The 22,680-nt window shown below is 38.7% G+C and overlaps 1 protein-coding gene across 12 annotated transcripts in view; it reads right to left on the reverse strand.

Moving 5' to 3' along the window:
• The window catches only part of FBXO38 (F-box protein 38), a 65,202-nt gene that overhangs the window by 9,018 nt on the left and 33,504 nt on the right, over positions 1–22,680 (reverse strand). For 4 of the 12 annotated variants that reach the window (XM_027546036.1, XM_027546026.1, XM_027546037.1 and 1 more), the window contains 4 exons: positions 22,349–22,559; positions 7,341–7,460; positions 5,627–5,806; positions 3,313–4,083 (listed from right to left, as the gene is read on the reverse strand). In XM_027546036.1, coding sequence (XP_027401837.1) covers positions 3,313–4,083; positions 5,627–5,806; positions 7,341–7,460; positions 22,349–22,559 — 1,282 coding nt within the window. The remainder of the gene's footprint in view (positions 1–3,312; positions 4,084–5,626; positions 5,807–7,340; positions 7,461–22,348; positions 22,560–22,680) is intronic. The other 8 variants (XM_027546034.1, XM_027546035.1, XM_027546030.1 and 5 more) reach the window with 6 other exon arrangements.

Raw genomic sequence — 22,680 nt, forward strand, 5'->3', positions numbered from 1 at the left:
CTGAAGGCCGACTTACACAGTACTCCTGAAGGAGCTTCATGAATAATCTAATCATCTTCACTGACAGGAATCTAACAGCAGCACCATTTCATACAACAGCCAAGTTTCACACACCTGTTTCAACCAATAGTAAGTCCTGGTTCCCTCTCCCAGCACCACAAAAGCAAAACAGGGTTGCTTTCACTCCTTCATCACAGCGTCCAAATAAGGCTCTTCTATCAGCACTCTCCTTTCATGCTCCAGTCTTCAGCCTCTCACCATCATGGATTGTTTCCCTCCCCTACTCTTCAACTGATCAGAATATGGTGCTCAAAGTTAAATTTCCTATTCTCCTGAGTACCCAAATTGGCAGTTTGTTTTCTAAGAAAAATTATAAAACTAAGTCACATTTTATATGTAGATAATTTTGAAAAACAAATGCTTCCCAATGTAAAAAGAAAACAGAGTTCATTGTGCTTTTTCCTTATGCCTCCTTTGTTTAGGGACAATCTTTAGTGATTTTATACATCCACCAGCATCAACATACCTCAGATGATGGCTCCTACCACTTATTAAGTTCACAATTATTCACTCAAGACCCATACCATGTAAGACATGTGCTAGAAGCTGGGAATATTATGGTGAGCAAGCAGACACTGTCCCTGCCCTCTTGGAGCTCATAGTCTATTGGAAAAATAGACAGTAAAACATGGAATTACAATACACAGTGTAATTGACATTAGTCGAGATGCTACAGAAACACAGAAAAGCAGACCAATGCGGTTATGGGTGTTAAGGAAGAGGTTAGTATTCATGAGAACCGTATCATACTCATCTTAAATGCCATTCTTTGACAATCCAGTTAGTTATTTTTATGATATTTATTTTATAAAGCATTATACAATGAGGAGAAAAAGAACAACTTACAGGCATTTATTCCTAATGTAGGAAATCACAAGACAAATACTACTTCTAACATGGTTTTAACACTACATAGGGCCATAAATAAAAAACAAAATTAAAAACTCAAATATTTTCTTTGAAGTGATTTTAAAAATATCTGTAACACTCAGTCATGTTTGTTCCTTTATTGGTTTGGACTTTTCTCCTTAAAACTTTTAAAGCAGAATGGCCAACAGATATAAAAAAACATGCTAGATTAAAAATAGCAAACTGAAAGTCACCCACATAACTTGTTCTTCCCAAAAGAGATATGGATAATTTAAAAATCAGCAGTTTGAAATTTCCCCAGAAAAGCTGTTATTGAAAGAAAATGAACATTTGTATTGTGTTTAAAAATATTAAAAAGTAATTTACCTACCATATACATTATACACATTAAATATAGACATTATAAGTCTTCCCAAATTGGAATTTAAAAAAATCAATAAGACAATAGATATAATTTACCTAAAAAGTAAAAAGCACTATATAATTTAATTCTAGTAAATTATTTAACCTAAGAAAAAGTTCTAGTCACGAAACAAGTCAGAAGAAAGTGGCAAAGGGAATAACAGAACATAAGGCAAAGAAGTCAAACCCCCTCCCCTAAGATGGTTAATGTGAAGGACCCATATTAAAAACACAGGCAACACCCCCCGCCACCCCCGCCAAAAACAGTAACAACTCTTAAAACTTTACCAAGGCACAGGAGACAAAAATAGTCCCTAAATAGGAAGACTCAAAAACTGATCATTATCTTTTGTCCATCAATGTAAAGGAATTACAAACAAAACATAGGAATGTTTGTTTCTGCAACTTGACAAATTATAAAACTATAAAAATAAGTGATAAATGCATGACTAACCAAGGAAATTTTGCAACGAGTATGAAAGAGGACAGAACACTGGAATAGGACCTCATGCCAAGAGGTAAACTGCAACAGAGGCAAAGTACATGATAAAAGAGTATTTCAAAAAATGATGAGGATGGATGTCAATAAGTAGTGCTGAGACAATTAGGTGACAATTTGTAATTAAAAAACAGTTCCCAAAGATTATAATAAAGATTTAAACTAAAATAAACAAATATATGAATAAAAGAATGAGAAGATGTGAACAATTATCTGAGCCAGGTGTACGGAAGGCTTTCCACAGCATAAAAATAAAGATATCACAAAACTAAACATGTAGATCTGACTTTACAAATATGAAAAACCATACAACAAAGAGTGTCCTAATGAGGTGCTTCTGTTTAACAGGCAGAGACTTTCAATGTGGGACGATGAAAAAGTTGAGCTGGATGGTGGTGATGGATGCGTAACAATGTGAATATACCTAATGCTAATAAGCTATATACTACAAAATGATTAAAATGGTAAATCCATGTTATGTATTAAAAAAGATAAAAAGCATTTAAAATTCAAGCTGGGAAAAGTATTTTCATCATGGCCGAACTAATATTTGCAAAGCATAATAAAATCTTCAAATAAAACTCATATACTTTGAGTTTATGACTGATAACAGTACATAAGTAAGGTCTCATATTTATCTTACGAAAGCTTGCTTTTGTTAGTTTAACTCCACATGATTTAATCAACTCTACTTAGTATATAAAAAGGTACTTTGTGCTGGGTGTTGATGTAAAAATTTTAAAATTGAGTGAGACTTAGAGAAAATAAAATGTATTATTATTCATTGACAGCTATATACAACTTAATAAAGGCAGCAGAGAGTATTTAAAAATAAGATCAGAAATATAAACAGAACTACAATTAAGAAATGTGCTTTACCCCTACCAAATTCAATGCCTTGGCATACAAATAAATATTAATGAAACTGTATACATATGTACATCTTGAATATTTCTTCATCAAAATAATTCTCAGCTAAACCACTTACTTACCTGCTTATCTCCTGGCAAACCTGACTGGAAACAAACTAGACTTTGGAAAAAATTACTAAATACTGCAGAAGCAGATATAGGGGTATACCCATATGCTGTGCTCCCCCAGCTCCAACAACTTACAGTCCTTACCTTTTGGCTAAGGTTTTAAAACTTAACTAGTTAAGTCTTAAAAGTTAAGACTTCTGAATGTGGAATGGGAGCAGAGTTTATATATTGGGAATAACACATCAGAATCAGTACAGTATTTAAGGTCAATACATATACACAATTATACTTTTTTTAGAAGCATAACTATCTAAGCTTTTCGTGCCTGGATATCTTACAAGCTGTTTTACATGCCACCCCCACTCCCCACTCCCATCCCACTGCTGAAAATTAGCTCAAGATCTATATGATCATAGAACCCAAACACAGAAATCAATTTGCCAAACTGGCTTTATGTAAGAAAACCTTTAGAATGAGCAGATGCTCTTCTCTGGTGCTAACCTGCAGTAGCTAATCCTGGCAGCATTGTCATACCTGACTCAGATACCAGCGGTACATGGGAGAGTCTGCTCCTGGCCCTTGTTAGGGGCCTCCGAGGGTAGTCTTCATTAGACTGCACGTCACAGCGCTCAGGCTGGGAGCTCCCCCTCCTGTCCTCACCTGTAGCCCCAGAGCCACTCCCATTAGTCCTCTCATCATGTGCTGGGCCTGAAGACCCCCCTTGTGGCAGAGTCCTAAAGGAAAAGGCGGATCTCGTACCATCCGGGCCATTCACAACACAGGCTCGGCTGGTTGAAGGACGTTCCTCATCAGAACACCTGCTAGTTCTCCTTTGGGATTCCTGGGGCCTGTGACAGCAGCATCTGGGGCAGACAGAACTCTCTGCATCTCCCTCCTCCATGGCCTCAGAGTCCTCTGACCCACCGGGGGAGCAGACACACTGCCTGGACACATCCACTTCTGTAGGGCTAGGCTCGGAAGAGCCGCTGCTGTTCACCGTCCTTACAAAGTCGGGGCTTTGAGAAGCAGTGCTGTGTGAGCTGGAGTTTCCCACTGTGCTGGCGGTGGTGCTGCTGCAGCTGGGATAAACATCCTTGTTTTTTTTCTTTTCAGGTATATCCCTAGCTGCTTTCATATCGGCTTTGATCTGCTCACTGGTGACCTGACAGCCTTTCTCACAGCTGCTTTCCTCGAGAGGAAACTGCTTCGACTGGCCCATCTGATGGGAGTTGTACCTCTTTCGAAGTGGAGTCTTGCCTTTTCCACTTACTGCTTACAGAAAAAGAAGAATGGCCCGAGGAAAAGAAAAGATTTCAGTACAAATTCTGGACAAAAGGTAAGAGTAAATCTGGAACAGGAAACAATGTACACTAATTTTCCTAAGGCATAATGGTGACCACATCACTCAGCTGCTCAAGAGTTCTTTATGGCTCTCTACTGCCTACCTGATTAATACTCTTGAGATCAGCTGTCAAGGCTTGTCATGACCTAACTGCAAACTAACCTTCCATTCCTGTCCCCTCTATAAACATTCTATACCCCCACCCAAACTTTTCTTTGAATATACCCCTGTTTTATTACCTAGGAGCCTTTATTCTCACCAGTTTTTTTTTTGAGGGGGGCTTTGGACATCTGTTCAGTCTCTTCAGCACTCCCACCCCAGAGCCACCATAGTACATGCCCTAAAATATAATCTGTTTCTGACCTGACTCTTCAACCAGACTAGAGGTTCCCGACAGTGGGAGGGAAATACAGAGAGGTCAAGACTTATTCATCTCACCCCTCACAACACCTAACACAGTACCTTGTGGGCACAGTAAGGCTGAATGAATATACAAAAGCATACTTATATTAGGTTTTGTCTGGCTGACACAAAATCTGGTTTCTAAATTCAGAAATTAAACTTTCTAGGAAACACTAGATTAGTCAGCTGGTCACATGACTTTTCCTAAATGTCAGTGTCCATAAAACTCCTTTAAATAAGTGTAAAGATAAATCTGAATTTCTTAAAAGGAATAAAGTAAAAAATGAGTAATCAGTTAGTGGTTAGTAAGTTATTCCAAGTCTAAAGAACTGAGCTTACCATACACAGAAATGTGTGTATATTTCAGATTCGGTGTTAAATGTATACACATACATACTAAACATTCAGATACATTAAGGAATAGGGTCTTCAAGGAAAAATGAGTGGAAATTTAAAAAAAACCTCATCCTTTGCAGAAAATGGTAAGCATATGGTTTTAAGAAATAGAAGGGAAGACCAAGGAAAGAAGTATAAACCTAAAAGTTAACAGAATTAAAGTTTCTTGGTGAGGCAAATGGCAGAAGGTTGTAGACTGATTTAAAGGGAGACAAGGGATTATAAGAACATACTTCAGGAGTTCCTCAAGCACCAAACTAACCACCAACATTTGCTAAATAAGCACAAGTGGACAGATGACCACCTGGGGAATGGTTGTTCTTCACTGCTCTAGATGACTCGGTTGTCATCTTTTACGTGAGGCACAGGCCCCTCACTAATCCCTGATACTCTGATGCCACACCTTCCTAAAGCCTCCACTGTGGGACTGACAACCTCACATCTTCTCTTCCCCAAGCCCCAATTCCACAATATTCTTGTGCTGCACTCGCCCCTGGCAGTGCCACCCAGATTTTCCTCTCTTGCTTGCTCTGCTGCTTTTCTTGCCCCCTGTCACATTTCATAAGGTTATGTCAACTGTACCACAAGCTGTGGTAGGGACACAGTATGTAAAGACCAGTGTGTCCGTTCTCATGGTGACTCCCTAATAGGTCAGAGTAAGACACAGTCTCTCACCTGATAATTCCCTAGACTGTACAGACTCTCCGGTTTTTTCTTCACGCTCAGAGAAACGCCGGGCACCATTCTTAGGAATCCAGACTTCTTGGAGTTCTAGACTGTCTTCTTCATCATCACTCTCTGAGTCATGAACAGTAATTGGGGTTGGTTTCACTACACGCTGAAGACCACTGGGTCCTAAAACAAACAGCAAAGGCTTAACAGTCAATTTTTGCCCAAGAAAGGCTTTCACTCAAAATATTGTTCCAGTATTTTGGGATCAGAGAGATGCTTTGGCTCTATGAAACCTCCCTGATCACTCATTTTCATGCACATATACTTGGATGAGACACTGTGAAAACACTTTAACTCTAAAGCATTATGTAAACATTAAGTATGACTAATATACCACCCAACATTATAAAGGAAAATTAAAGTAGAAGAGCATATGGCATCTCCCTTTAAGATCTTCACTGCTGGAAAGAGTCACATAATTATCCTAAAAATAATACTCATTATAATGATTTAAAAAATAGGCTAGATATTTTCCTAATTTTGCAAATGTCTGAATGAAAGCAAGCCTCTGACACTTATAGACTGGTGAGAATTCTGCATTCTTTAAGTACAGGTCTAATGCACTGGATGTCACAGATATGCTCTTGAAAGGCTGGATGCATGCTACACTTTGGGTCTTTGATTATTTATATAAAAAATGTTTTGGGCTTCCCTGGCGGCTCAGTGGTAAAGAGTTCACCTGCCAATGCAGGAGACGTGGATTTGATCCCTGGGTTGGGAGGATCCCCTGGAGGAGGAAATGGCACCCAGTGCAGTATTCTTGCCCGGGAAATCCCAGGGACAGTGGAGCCTGGCAGTCCATGAGGTCACAAATAGTCAGACACGACTTGGTGACTAAACAACAACAAAAAATTTTTTGTCTGCTTGGCATTACACATTGTAAACCTTCAGCTCTCACAACCCACTTTTCTCTGACAAGTGAGGGAACTTTCCTGTCTTTTTCCTGTCATACTGTATAATGCCTGGCACAAGGTAGGCACTCAAGTATTTGTTGAGTGAGCGACTGCATCTGTAAGACACTTAAAACAAGGGTAGTTAAAGATTTTTTCAATTCAAAGGCAAGGTAGCATTTGAACAGACCAGGAGTGAGAAAAATTTTAGTTCTCATCTCAATTCTGTTCCTTGATCAATGGCTGAGTGGTCTTGAGTAAACCATTCAAACTTTTGAAAGAATATTAATTTCCCTATCTGTAAAGATGAAAGATTATATCAGGTAATCTTTTGGATTATATGACTGCTATAAATGACCCAGTGCCAAACTGAGACTAGATCTTGTTCTGTTTATTATACCAAATCAACCTCTCCACTGCTTCTTCTCCCCACCAAAATGAAGGGAGAGAATAAGCAGAACATTTAATCAGGTTATTTTCTTACTTATAACTTGAGTGTTTTTTTTTTCTCTACACACACACACATGTGTGTATACCAATAAAGAGGAACTGCTGCCACAGTTACAAAAAAATAAAAAACAAACTAATAAGATAAACACACACATACACAGAGAAAGAAATACCACAAGTCTAGTCAAAAATAAATAGCATGTAACATATCATTAGCTGTCATGTCAAAAAAAAACATCATTCTCAGTGTTTTCCTTTCTTCATTAAAGTCAGGCCCTAGTTTTTAGAACCCTGAATGTGGGAAGTCACAAGATTACCTGCTTGTTCCTCGTCAACATCCACAGGAACAACTGCCTGACTGTGAGCTGGAGTCTCATGTCCACTCTCGGCCATCACCTCTCCATCTTCTTGCACCATGTCTTCCATCTCATTCAGTGCTTAAACAAAAATAACCACAGTCAAAGCAAAACCAGGAGATGTCTAAGAAAACCACAATGGCAGGAAAAACTGTGGCACCATTAAGAAATGAGCAGTCTCATGAGCACTAGGCCCATTCTAAAAGAATGTCATGTGAATGTGCTTCATTCTATCGACATCAACAAGAAGTGTCCCATTCTATAGGAGGGGGGGACCACAGATGGGAAAAGCATTACTTGGTAGAGAAAGCCCACCATTTTAAGGTGAAAGGATGGAGAAAGGAAGAGTGGAAAGAAGAAAGCACTTATTCATTCCTGAAGATGTTACCAGGGATGGCTATATGAGGCAACTGTTTGTCTCCTTCTAAGCTGTTTGTTTGATGGCAGTGATAGCCAGCTACTGCAAGATCTCATGATCATCTTGTAAGCAGTTAGTCTTGTATCTGCCACCTGAACCAGGATGCACTGAGCAGGCAAGCTCAAATTGTTTCTTTTGCTGCTCTCTAGAGAATATGGTCATATTTTCAGCTCATGTGTAGCATGGATTATTAAACACAGGAAGTACATTTTTAACATTTTAGCATCATTCAAATGTTTAATCTGCATCTGAGTCTTCTAAGGCTATTAGTGCCTATCAGTAAATGGGAATGTTTATATTTTTCCGGATGATAAGCACATTGAATAACTTCAGACTGATAAGCTTCAAGATTTTAAAAGATTAAATTCAAATCCCTCAAGTCTGTATTCAAAGCACTCACCCCAGTACCCTCTTACTCCCGACCCCTAAGCTAGGTGCCTGCTCTCAGTCTGAATCAGGACAATACCGGTAGTGTCCTTTACGCTTACAGCATGGCCAGGACCCAGATGGCGGCAGGCTGTGTCTACCCTGTGAACCACTCAACACCTATGGGTGTACAACACTACTGCTATCTAATCAAACAACCATTTGAATGAAATGAAGACACCAACACAGAAGAAAACAAGATACTGTTCCTGAAAGAACTAAAGAATCTATTTAAGGAGACAAGAAAAATTCATACAGTCAACAAAGAAACAAGGTAAAATATGAGTATGCCAGAAACATACTATTTAGATAAATGCTACTGGAATATACAGCAGAGAGGTCTGAGATTTCAGAGGGACACTGGGGTTTGCTTTGGTTTTGAAAATACACAACAGCACATTTCCCCTCATGTTTAGCCTCCCATCCCAAACTCTTGCCCAACTCTAGCTTCTACACTTCATTTAGGGCCAAAAAAAAGGACTGACCTTGTCAAGAAATACTATATGATAAACGTCAATCAATTTGCTTCTTTCATTCAATTCTCAAGAGCAATTATAAATAGCAGCTAGTAATTACTGTGTACATATACTATGTCTGGCTCTGTGTTAAATGCCCTCAAATACGTTAGTTATTTCTTACAGCAATCTTATGAGGGTATTATTACTAGTCTCATTTTTGCAGTTGAGGAAACTGAGGCTTAGAAGGGTTAGCAATTTAAGGGGATTTGAAATGAGGTCCATTTCCAAAGACTGATAAAAAACACGGACGATGAGTAGGTAGAAAATTTATAGTCCCTGCTCTCAGACAACGCACACCTTCTAGCAGAAATGTTAAGATGTATAAAATAAGGTCAAGGCAAGGCAACCTACTCCAGTATTCTTGCCTGGAGAATCCCATGGACTGAGGAGGTTGGTGGGCTGCAGTCCATGGAGTTGCAGAGAATTGGACACGACAGAGCGACTAAGCACAGCACAATACATACTCATTAAGTGCTAGAACAGTCCAAGTAAAGGGAACATGGACAAAAAAGCAGTTGTTAAGTCTCCTGTTGGACAGAGAAGGTTTCACTGAGATGGAGTGATATTTCATATATCCTAGGAAGCATGTAACATTTTCCAGAAGAGTAAGTAGGTCAGTGATAAAAAGAACAAGAGTTTGAGTTGAAGTAAGGGTGTGAAAGAGGAAAGGAAGTTAAAAAGGTAGCCTGGGTCCCAGACTGTGAAAAGCTTAAAACTGCCTCTTATGGGCCGAAGAAAACCACTAGGACAGAACTACATTCTTCTATCTATGTGGGAAGATTTCCAAAGCTGTTCAGCAATTGCTTTTTAGGTTGCCACAATAACCTGTGGAAATACTATAAATACCCCAAGGTTATTTTAAACTTCTTTAATTGCATTCACTCACTGAATATTTATCTAGAGCTTACTACAATGTGTTACTGTTCCTAGGTTGCTAAAAGACAGTGGTTGTAGTCAGTATCTCTAATCTCATGGAGTTTAGTTGGGGAAGAAAAAAATTTTTAGTAAAATTATTTTTTAGTCAACAATAAAAACATCAGAAAATAAAATTAAAAGAGGGTGATATAAAAGAGAACGAATTAGTGGCACTTAAAGTGGGAAATTAAAAGACTTTTACTCCTTGGAAGCAAAGTTATGACCAACCTAGATAGCATATTCAAAAGCAGAGACATTACTTTTCCAACGAAGGTCCGTCTAGTCAAGGCTATGGTTTTTCCAGTGGTCATGTATGGATGTGAGAGTTGGACTATGAAGAAAGCTGAGTGCCAAAGAATTGATCAGCCTTTGAACTGTGGTGTTGGAGAAGACTCTTGAGAGTCCCTTGGACTGCAAAGAGATCCAACCAGACCATTCTGAAGGAGATCAGTCCTGGGATTTCTTTGGAAGGAATGATGCTAAAGCTGAAACTTCAGTACTTTGGCCACCTCTTGCGAAGAGTTGACTCATTGGAAAAGACTCTGATGCTGGGAGGGATTGGGGGCAGGAGGAGAAGGGGACGACAGAGGCTGAGATGGCTGGATGGCATCACTGACTCGATGGACGTGAGTCTGAGTGAACTCTGGGAGTTGGTGATGGACAGGGAGGCCTGGCGTGCTGCAATTCATGGGGTTGCAAAGAGTCGGACATGACTGAGTGACTGAACTGAACTGAAAGTGGTAAGGTGATCAAAAGGTTCAATAAGTCATGGAAATGTAACACACAGCATGCAGACTATATTTATTAATACCCTATTGCATATTTGAAAATTACTGAGAGAAGATCTTAAAATTTCTCATCACAGTAAAAAACTAATTATGTATGGTGATTGATGTTTACTAAACTTATTGTGATCATTTTGCAATATGTACAGTGTCAATTATACCTCAAGTGAAAAAAAAGAAGATTAACGTGGTAAGGAAAGACAGCTCTGAAATTACTATTTAAGCTAAGACCTACATATCAAGAAGCAGCCAGCCATGCAAAGATGGAGGGGAGGACATTCTATTAAGAGGCAGCAGTTAGTACAACAGTTGGTGCCAGTTTGGCACATTCAAGCACAGCATGTGAGGTGGGGAGTAGTACAAGGTGAGAACAAGCCAGATTATGTAGCACTTTATGGCCCAAATCAAGAAACTAGATTTATTCTAAGGCAGAGGGGAGCTGTCAGAAAGTTTTACAAAAGGAAGTAACATTGCCTGTTTTTGTTTTTTAAAAATTGCCCTGCCTACTCTAAGAACTAATTTTGCTATAAAAGCTATTAAAACATTTAGGTAAAAAAAGGTCTGGTACAATGAGGAAGAAGAATGTAGATAGACTGGGGAGATGTTTTAGAGACAGTCAACAGAACTTACTGAAGATTCCTTGTTGGAGAGAGCAGGTAGGTGCTGGTATAAAGCAAAGAAAGGATAATATCTTGGGAAAGACAGGCAAGATGGCAGAGGAATCGGATGGGGAGACCACTTTCTCCCCAACAAAATCATCAAAAGATCATTTGAATGCTGAGCAACTTCCACAACACAACTTCTGAACGCTGGTGGAGGACACCAGGCACCCAGAGAGGCTGCCCATTCTCTTTGAAAGGAGATAGGACAAAATATAAAAGACAAAAGAGAGTCCAAAGAGTTAGGGATGGAGACCCGTCCTGGGGAGGGAGTTGTAGTGAAGGAGAAGTTTCCAAACAGCAGGAATCCCTCTCACCGGAGGGTCTGTGGGCAGTTTTGGAATCTCACAGGGCAATATAACCAGGAGGATAAAAAAAAACAACCCACAGAATATGCGCCTAAATGCAACTCCCAGTGGAGAAGTAGCCCAGACGCTTGTGTCTGCTACCAGTGAGCGGGGGGCTACACAGGGAGGCTTGGGCTGCATGCTTAGGGTAAGGACCAGGCCTGAATGCCCTGAGGATAATCTGAGGGAACTAATGTGAGACAGCAACCCAAACTGTGGGATAGCCAGAGAGAGAGAGACAAGAAAAAAAAAAGAACTTCCCCATGAACATCTCTAACCTGGCCCTCTCACAGAACAAAGGACTGAATGACTACCAAAGGAGAGCTAGCTGGCTGTATACAGACCCACCCCCTTGCCAGAAGCAGAGAGGCAGGTATGCAATAGCCAGAGCTGGAAGGCAAGGGGCAATCTCGACCCCAGATACGCATCCTCCACCAAACTGTGAGCAGGCTCCCAGTTGCTAACCACGTCTTCCTAGGATCCTGGAGGACTGACATCTGCCAGTAGGGTCACAGCCTGAGATCAGCTCCCCAGAGGAGATACAAAGCACATCTGAGACAGTGCTCTCGCGGCACCCCCGGGAAACTGAGTGGGGGGACCAGGGAGGTGATTAAGATGCACAGTCCACCTGGGACAGTGCGCTCACCAAGCACCTGGTCACCTGAGCTGTTGGGACCTGGGAAGGGCATAAAACGCATGCCCAAGTGAGTCTGTGCCTTTGCGGAGTACCCGAGAACCTGAACCTGAGCAGCTCAGACCTAGGAAGTGCATACAACTCAGGGCCAGCTTTGGATAGTATTCCTGCAGAGCAACCTAGAGTCTGAGCAGTGTAGACCCGGAAAGCACAGGCCACAGTGAGCTGGGGCAAACCCAGTGTGGTCCATACACTGTGAGCACTCCCCACACATGCCAGTGATACTTGTTTGCAGTGTTCCTCCTCCGAACAAGTGAGCCTAAATAAGTGAACACCTTTGCCCCCTTGTGTCAGGACAGAAATTAGACACTCAAGAGACTTACAAACAGGAAGCCAAAATAAATAAAGAGGTGGAAGTGACTCTGGAAGTGACAGATGCAAAAGATTAAAACCCTGTAGTAAACATCAACAAAGCATTGGAAGGGGCTTATAGAGACTTTGAGAAGTACAAGGTGGAACAAGGAACTATCTGAAACTGAACTGACTCCACACTGCCCACAACAGCTCCAGAGAAAATCCTATAAATATTTTTATCATCAAAAAAAAAATTTTTAAAGTTCTTTACTATTCCTTTAATTTTCATTTTTATAACCTACTATTACCTTGCAAAAAAAAGAAAAAAGGACCTTATTTTTAAAGCAAATTTCATATATATATATTTATAATTTTTGTGACTGATTTGTTTTTTCTAAATATTGTATTTTTGAGAGTTTAACCTCTATCTAGATTCTTAATCTTTGCTTTTTGGTATTTGTTATCAATTTTGTACTTTTAAGAATCTAATCTTCAGTATCCATTTCCACTTGGGGGTGTGATTACTGGCTTGATTGCTCTCTCCGCTTTGACTCTCCCTTTTCTCCTCCAGGTCACCTCTATTTCCTCCCTCCCCCTTCTCTTCTCTACTTAACTCTGTGAATCTCTCTGGGTGCTCCAGGCTGGAACACTTAGGGAACTGATTACTGGCTAGACTGCTCTCTCCCCTTTTGACTCCCTGTCTTCTCCTCCTGGTCACATCTACCTCCTTCCTCCCTCTTTTCTTCTCCATGTAACTCTGAACCTCTTGGGTGTCCCTCACTGTGGAAAATTATTTCACCATTAACTTAGATGTTTTATCATCTGTGCTGTATGGATGGAGAAGTCTTGAGGCTACTGTAAGAACAAGACTGAAAGCCAGAGGTAGGAGGCTTAAATCCAAAACTTGACAACACTAGAGAACTCCTGATTCCAGGGAACATTAATAGACAAGAGCTCATCCAAAAGCCTCCATACCTACATTAAAAACCAAGCTCCACCCAAGAGCCAACAAGTTCGAGAGTAAGACATGCCACACTAATTCTCTAGCAACACAGGAACATAGCCCTGAGCATTAAAATATAGGCTGCCCAAAGCCTTGCCAAATCCACAGACACTTCAAAATTTACTACTGGACACTTCACTGCACTCTAGAGAAAAGAGATCCAGCTCTGCCCACCAGAACACAGACGCAAGCTCCCTTAACCAGGAAAGCTTGACAAGCCACTAGTCCAATCCCACCCACAGGGAGCAAGATCCACAATAAAGAGGAATCATAAACTTCCAGCCTACGGAAAGGCCACCCCAAACATAGCAATCTAAGCAAAATGAAAAGGCAGAGAAATATTCAACAGGTAAAGGAACATGATAAACGCCCACCAAACTAAAGAGGAGGAAATAGGGAGTCTACCTGAAAAAGAATTCAGAATAATGATAGTAAAGATGATCCAACATCTTGAAAACAAAATGGAGTTACAGATAAATAGACTAGAGACAAGGATTGAGAAGATACAAGAAATGTTTAACAAAGACCTAGAAGAAATAAAAAAGAGTCAATCATTAATGAATAATACAATAACTGAGATCAAAAGCACTCTGGAGGGAACCAACAGTAGAATAACTGAGGCAGAAGACAGGATAAGTGAGGTGGAAGAAAGATTGATGGAAATAAATGAAGCAGAGAGGAAAAAAGAAAAAAAGACTTAAAAGAAATGAAGACAACCTCAGAGACCTCTGGGACAATGTTAAACACCCTAACATTCAAATCAGGTGTCCGAGAAGAAGACAAAAAGAAAGGGCATGAGAAAAAACTTGGGGAGATAATAGTTGAAAACTTCCCTAAAATGGGGAAGGAAATAGCCACCCAAGCCCAAGAAACCCAGGGAGTCCCAAACAGGATAAACCTAAGGTGAAACACCCCAAGACACATATTAATCAAATTAATGAAGATCAAACACAAAAAGCCAATATTAAAAGCAGCAAGGGAAAAGCAACAAATAACACACAAGAGGATCCCCATAAGGATAACAGCTGATCTTTCAACAGAAACTCTTCAGGCCAGAAGGGAATGGCAGGACATACTTAAAGTCATGAAAGAGAAAAATCTACAACCCAGATTACTATACTCAGCAAGGATCGGATTCAAATATGAAGGAGAAACCAAAAGCTTTACAGACAAGCAAAAGCTGAGAGGATTCAACACCACCAAACCAGCTCCTCAACAAATGCTAAAGGATCTTCTCTAGACAGGAAACACAGAAAAGGTTTATTATAAATTCAAACCCAAAACAACAAAGTAAATGGCAATGGGATCATACAAATAATAACTTTAAATGTAAATGGGCTGAATGCCCCAACCAAAAGACAAGGACTGGCTGAACAGATACAAAAACAAGACCCCTATATATTCTGTCTACAAGAGACCCACCTCAAAACAAGGGACACAAACAGACTGAAAGTGAAGGGCTAGAAAAAGATATTTCATGCAAATGAAGACCAAAAGAAAGCAGGAGTAGTAATACTCATATCAGATAAAATAAACTTTGAAATAAAGGCCATGAAAAGAGACAAAGAAGGACACTACATAATGATCAAAGGATCAATCTGAGAAGAAGATATAACAATTATAAATATATATGCACCCAACATAGGTGCACCGCAACATGTAAGGCAAATGCTAACAAGTATGAAAGGGGAAATTAACAGTAACATGTTAATAGTGGGAGACTTTAATACCCCACTCACACCTATGGATAGATCAACTAAACAGAAAATTAGGAAGGAAACACAAACTTTAAATGATACAGTGGACCAGTTAGACCTAATTGATATCTGTAAGACATTTCACCCCCAAACAATGAATTTTACCTTCTTCTCAAGTGCACACAGAACATTCTCCAGGACAGATCACATCCTGGGGCACAAATCTAGCCTTGGTAAATTCAAAAACATTGAAATAATTTCAAGCATCTTTTCTGATCCCAATGCAGTAAGATTAGATGTCAACTACAGGAAAAAAACTATTAAAAATACAAACATATGGAGGCTAAACAACACGCTTCTGAATAATCAACAAATCACAGAAGAAATAAGAAAAGAAATCAAACTATGCATAGAAATGAATGAAAATGAGAACATGACAACCCAAAACCTGTGGGATTCAGTAAAAGCAGTACTAAGGGGAAGGTTCATAGCAATACAAGCTTACCTTAAGAAACAAGAGAAAAATCAAATAAATAACCTAACTTTACACCTACAGCAACTAGAAAAAGAAGAAATGAGGAACCCCAGAGTTAGCAGAAGGAAAGAAATAATAAAAATTAGGGCAGAAATAAATGAAAAAGAAACAAAAGAGGCTATAGCAAAAATCAACAAAACTAAAAGCGGGTTCTTTGAGAAGATAAATAAAATAGACAAACCATTAGCCAAACTCATCAAGAAAAAAAGGAGAAGAATCAAATCAACAAAATTAGAAATGAAAATAGAGAAATCACAACAGACAACACAAATACAAAGGACCGTAAGAGATTACTATCAGCAACTACATGACAATTAAAAGGACAACTTGGAAGAAATGGATGAATTCTTAGAAAAGTATAACCTTCCAAAACTGAACCAGGAAGAAACAGAAAATCTTAACAGACCAATCACAAGCATGGAAATCAAAACTATAATCAAAAATCTTCCAATAAACAAAAGCCCAGGGTCAGATGGCTTCACAGGTGAAGTCTACCAAAAATTTAGATAAGAGCTAACACCTATCCTACTCAAACTCTTCAAGAAAACTGCAGAGGAAAGCAAACTGCCAAACTCATTCTATGAGGCCAACATCACCCTAATACCAAAACCAGACAAAGATGCCACAAAAAAAGAAAACTACAGGCCAATATCACAGATGAACATAGATGCAAAAATCCTCAAAAACTTCTAGCAGACAGAATCCAACAACATATTAAAAAGTTCATACGTTATGACCAAGTGGGCTTTATCCCAGGGATGCAAGGATTCTTCAATATTCACAAATCAATCAATGTGATACACATCAACAAATTGAAAGATAAAAACCATATGATTATTTCAATAGATGCAGATAAAAACCCTCCAGAAAGCAGGCACAGAAGGAAAGTACCTCAACATAATAAAAGCCATATATGATAAAACCAGAGCAAACATTATCCTCAATGGAGAAAAACTGAAAGCATTCCCCACTAAAGTCAGGAACAAGACAAGGGTGCCCACTCTTACCACTATTATTCAACATGGTTTTGAAGTTTTAGCCACAGCAATCAGAGAAGAAAAAGAAATAAGAGGAATCCAGATTGGAAAAGAAGAAGTAAAACTCTCACTGTTTGCAGATGACATTATCCTCTACATAGAAAACCCTAAATATACCACCAGAAAATTACTAGAGCTAATCAATGAATTTAGTAAAGTTGTAGGATATAAAATTAATACACAGAAATCCCTTGCATTCCTATACACTAACAGAGAAAACAGAAACAGAAATTAAGGAAACAATTCCATTCACCATTGCAAGGAAAATAATAAAATACTTAGGAATCAATCTACCTAAAGAAACAAAAAAGACCTATATATAGAAAACTATAAAACACTGATGAAAGAAATCAAAGATGACACAAATAGTTGAAGAAATATACCATGTTGATGGGTCAGAAGAATCAATGTAGTGAAAATAAGTATAAACCCAAAGCAATCTATAGATTCAATGCAATCCCTATTGAGCTACCAACAGTATTTTTCACAGAACTAGAAAAAGTAATTTCACAATTTGTATGGAAATGCAAAAAACTTCAAATAGCCAAAGCAATCTTGAGAAAGAACAATGCAACTGGAGGAATAAATCTGCCTGACTTCAGACTGTACTACAAAGCTACAGTCATCAAGACAGTATGGTACTGGCACAAAGACAGAAATATAGATCAATGGAACAAAATAGAAAGCCCAGAGATAAATCCATGCACCTATGGACACCTTATCTTTGACAAAGGAGGCAAGAATATACAGTGGAGTAAAAACAATTTCTTCAACAAGTGGTGTTGGGAAAACTGGTCAACCACTTGTAAAAGAATGAAACTAGAACACTTTCTAACACCACACACAAAAATAAACTCAAAATGGATTAAAGATCTAAATATAAGACCAGAAACTATAAAACTCCTAGAGGAAAGCATAGGAAAAACACTCTCTGACATAAATCACAGCAGGATCCTCTATGACCCACCTTTTAAGCAAAAATAAACAAATGGGACCTAATTAAACTTAAAAGCTTCTGCACAACAAAGGAAACTATAAGCAAGGTGAAAAGACAGCCTTCAGAATGAGAGAAAATAACAGTAAACCAAGCAACTAACCAAGATTTAATCTCAAAAAATATACAAGCAGCTCATGCAGCTCAATACCAGAAAATTAAACAACCCAAACAAAAAATGGGCCAAAGAACCAAACAGATATTTCTCCAAAGAAGACATACAGATGGCTAGCCAACACATGAAAAGATGCTCAACATCACTCATTATCAGAAAAATGCAAATCAAAACCACAAGAGGTATCATCTCACACCAGTGTTAATGGTTGCCATCAAAGTCTACAAACAATAAATGCCGGAGAAGGTGTGGAGAAAAGGGAACTCTCTTATACTGTTGCTGGGAATGCAAACTAGTACAGCCACTATGGAGAACAGTATGGAGATTCCTTAAAAAACTGGAAACAGAACTGCCATACAACCCAACAATCCCATTGCTGGGCATACACACTGAGGAAACCAGAACTTAAAGAGACACATGTGCCCCAATGTTCATCGCAGCACTGTTTATAATAGCCAGGACATGGAAGCAATCTAGATGTCCACTGGCAGAGAATGGATAAGAATGCTGTGGTACATATACACAATGGAGTATTACTCAGCCATTAAAAAGAATACATTTGAATCAGTTCTAATGAGGTGGATGAAACTGGAGCCTATTATACAGAGTGAAGTAAGCCAGAAAGAAAAACACCAATACAGTATACTAACACATATATATGGAATTTAGAAAGATGATAACAATAACCCTATATGCGAGACAGCAAAAGAGATACAAATGTACTGAACAGTCTTTTGGACTCTGTGGGAGAGGGTGAGGGCGGGATGATTTGAGAGAATAGTACTGAAACATGTCTATTACCATATGTGAAACAGATCACCAGTCCAAGTTCGATGCATGAAACAGGGCACTCAATGCCAGTGCACTGGGACAACCCTGAGGGATGGGATGGGGAGGGAGGGAGGTGGGAGAAGGTTTCAGGATGGGGGACACATGTACACCCGTGACTGAGTCATGTCAATCAATGTATGGCAAAAACCACTACAATACTGTAATGTAATTAGCTTCCAATTAAAATAAATAATTAAAAAAAAAAAAAGAAAGGATAATATCTCAATAGATGTCTTTGGTAATTAAATGAGATGATGGTACTTTGGGGCTAGGGAAGTTCTAAGTGATTCTTGGTTTTGATTTTTTTGTTTCAAAGTATTTTATCATTAGGAAGTACATATTTTTCAGAACAATTTTAACTTACAGAAACTATGTAAGCTATCTTTTAATCAAATATCAATGCTTAACAAACATTCTGTTCAGGTGAAATGTTGTTTCAGTTATAAAAAAAATCCTGTTACCTAATATAATCATAAACCTTGATGGAGCTGAGCGATTTTACATATACACTAACTGGTCTCTTTCATATATAAATTTGAGAACCACTGTCTAAAATAAATGCTGCAGAGCAGTTTCACTTAGTGGTTAATTTGCAGGGGTGGTGGTGAGGGAATGGAGTGGCACCCCACTTTTGAAAGCAGTAAGTACATGGGATTTATTTTAAATCCAGATAGAAAAACAGTTAATGATATATAAATAAAACTATGCTTTACAGTTATAATTACTTCAAAAGTAATCATATCTAAATAACTTGGCAAAATGCTTTAGCAATTACAGAAGCATGATTTTGACAGATGGTAATATTGTTAGACAATGAGAATTGTTAAAAAATATGGCTATCTCCTCCTGTTTTACAGTGCTGCAAAATGAAGGTAATGAACTGAGATTTTCAGTTAACATAAGTAGTTCACAATAAAGCATTCTAAATCTTAACAGTTTTGGAAGTGCAAATCTAAGATAATACCGTAACCAAATTATTGAATCTTGGTAAATTAAATAGTACTCTGTATAACAATGAAAACATATTTTTGTTAGAGTCATCTATTACTTTCATGATAATGTTCACTAAAAAAACACCAAATTTTATTTCAGTGGTTTATTAGCAAAGACACTTAACTTATATAAATTAAATGGTCTTTAAAATTTTACAATGCCCTTCTTTGACAGGCAATTACTTCATGCAAGCTGATTAAGTTAAACAGGGCAACAGAGTGAAATCTACTTCATTCTAGCACTAATCCAAAAGTACATTTATGAAAAGTTCTAAAATTCTACAGTAAGTAAAGTAGACATGTGACTATCAATTTCAAACTGTTTAAAATATTGTTATGTTGGTACTTAAGGAGTACAAGCATTAATATTAGTCATTTCAGCTAACATTCATTCTTCATGATCCCTTTTATTTTTAATCCCTATACCACTCTTTGTTTTTTTTTTTTTTTTTCCTGTTGTTTCTTTTACTTGAATTCTTTGTACTTGGAATTTTGATCAACAGTCACATGCCCTTTCTCCAGATCTTTTTTTTTTTTGGCTGTGCCTTGTGGCTTGTGGGTGCCATCAAGGGATGGAACCTGGGCCATGGCAGTGAAAGTGCCGAGTCCTAACCACTAGAGCGCCAGGGAATTCCCCATGTCCTTATTTTTTATTTAAAAGAATTAACCTGACGTGTATGTAATAATAAAAATACACAAAAATATAGCATGAAGTTGGAAAGACCCATGGAGCCTAATGTTTCATGCCAATATTCACTTCTCTAAAGTGCTGCCACCATCTTTGGTATTCTTAGGTTTCCTCTTGTTGAGGCTGTCTAGTTCCTCAATCTTGGCATTTTGTCACTAACCTCCTTTACTTCTCAGCATTTGAAGATAACACATCTGACAAATTCGGTACCTCATTTGTTTTGTAATTATATCTCACATCTACTGAACCTTAATTTCAAATGTTAGTGGATGTAAGTTTCATTGTTCTCTCTTAAATCGAATACAGTATTCTTGCATATGTTTTGGTTCGTGCTGCATCAATATATGACTTAACAATGAAGGGCACCCCCCATTCTATACCGAGAAGCCAATGGCCATGTAACTTTCTAGTGGAGTCTATACTCTGTCTAGCACATCAACTCCAAACACAACTGCGTTCGGAGGATTTGGGGAGTGCTGCACTTCAAGTGCTGCACCAGTTTCCTACAGATGGTCAGTGTTCTCTGAAGTCCAGATCTTTGTGATGGCACACAAGGACAAGAAGGCAAAGAAACAGCGGACTCCACACTCCACCCCTTAACCCCTAGCACTTGCTGGCTCTGCACTTTTGTTTTTGTGTTTTAGGAGGAGAGATTTAGCCAGAAGTTTGAAATGCCTAAAAGTACTCCTGTGGAAATCAGAAGTATGAAGTTGGATATAACTGCAATTACTTTAAAAAAACAGAAATATCAAAGCTGAAAATAAAGGTTTAGAATTCAACTGTATATAGTTGGCACTGAAGCCATGAGACTGGATAAGCTTATAGAAAGAAAAAGGGAGAGCAAGGACAAGAGTGGAGGACAGGAGATGGTACAAGTGAAGGAACCTGAGGAGGTGTGTCCAGTGAGATAGGAGGAAAAATCAGGAAAATGGTTTCAGAAAGGCCAAGAGAAGCAAATACCTCAGGAAGATAGAAGTGGACAACAGTGACAAATGCAGCTAAGACGAGATGTCAGAGAAGATACAAGTGGAGAAAATATCACTAACCTTTATAAAAGAGCCACTGGTGACTTTGCCAAGAGCCAAAATGGAGAGTTCTCTATAGAGAGAACATGTAGGGCAGGGAAGTGAAGACAATGCCTACAAATGATTCTTAGGTCAGGCCCTGCATATACAGAGTGATCTTAAAGGAAATTATACACAGAATACTTTCATTATGAAAGTAATGAATACACCAGGGCACCCTATTTTCATTAATTACTCTGCCCAAGAGAATAAGTGAAGGGGCAACAACCAAAAAAGTGGCTAGAAGAGATTCCTTTTCCAGTTCTTAAGTGTCAACTGAGAAACTGGAACATCTGTAAGGAAACAATTTCACTCCATTCTCACTCATCAATATGGGCAGATGAAGCCTAATAATAGCTGGGGTGGCAGAGAGCAGGAGTTCAGTCAGTATCAAAGAACTGGATGGATAGTTACATAAGTTAAATCCCATAGGTCCTTATTAGCTTATGTGCTTAATTTTCTCGGTGGCTTTGAAGACTTAATGGCGAGAGGTGTGTGAAGGGTATCCAACACAATCTCTACACATATCTGGTATTCATTTTTCCAATTCTTGGTACATCCAAAAATGATCTCCACACTCAAGTTCAATGGTGAGAGAGAATATCTACTGTTTAGCAAGATACCGAAAGATGCTTCTTCACCCAAATCCTGACAGCTAAATCTCCATTAAGCCAGGCTTCTAAGGCTCACTGCACCCTAATTCTCATGGCATCTGAGTCCTTCCCTTTCTGTAAGTACCTCCAATAGATTCTATGGACAAGAGACGTCGCAAAGACAACTTTAAAACAAGCAAGTAGACAGGCAAACTCCATCCACCCATCAGCTGCTTTGTTAGCAAGGTTCCTCAATGTATAAAGTGACAAACTGAAATGGAGGAGAAGGAAACAGGAAAGTCAGAGAAACATGACCCAAAGTAAAAATCATCTCTATCTGGAGCTCACAAAAGATCTGGGTTACCGTCGGCTGCAAACTGCTGCTCTCCTGGCTGCAAGTCTTGCCGGAAGTCATTCTCTTCATCTGAGTCATCTGGGTGATGGTGATTGTTGTCGTGGATGTTGGCATTATTCTGGGCATTATTATCATTGTCATTGTTGGAGTTCTGATTGCTAACAAGGGCCGAGGAAACCCCAATTCCCGTGCCTGCACTCAGACCAACCCGAGCACAGCCCTGAAGCAAGACAAAACCACATGTTTATTAATTTGGGTTAGAATTAAACACTGCAGTTTTAATATTCCTTCATTTCATCTTTACATAGAATACTTATATAGCACTTTAAGAAATACTTTCA

Source organism: Bos indicus x Bos taurus, chromosome 7 (genome assembly GCF_003369695.1).
Source record: "Bos indicus x Bos taurus breed Angus x Brahman F1 hybrid chromosome 7, Bos_hybrid_MaternalHap_v2.0, whole genome shotgun sequence".
NCBI lineage: Eukaryota > Metazoa > Chordata > Mammalia > Artiodactyla > Bovidae > Bos > Bos indicus x Bos taurus.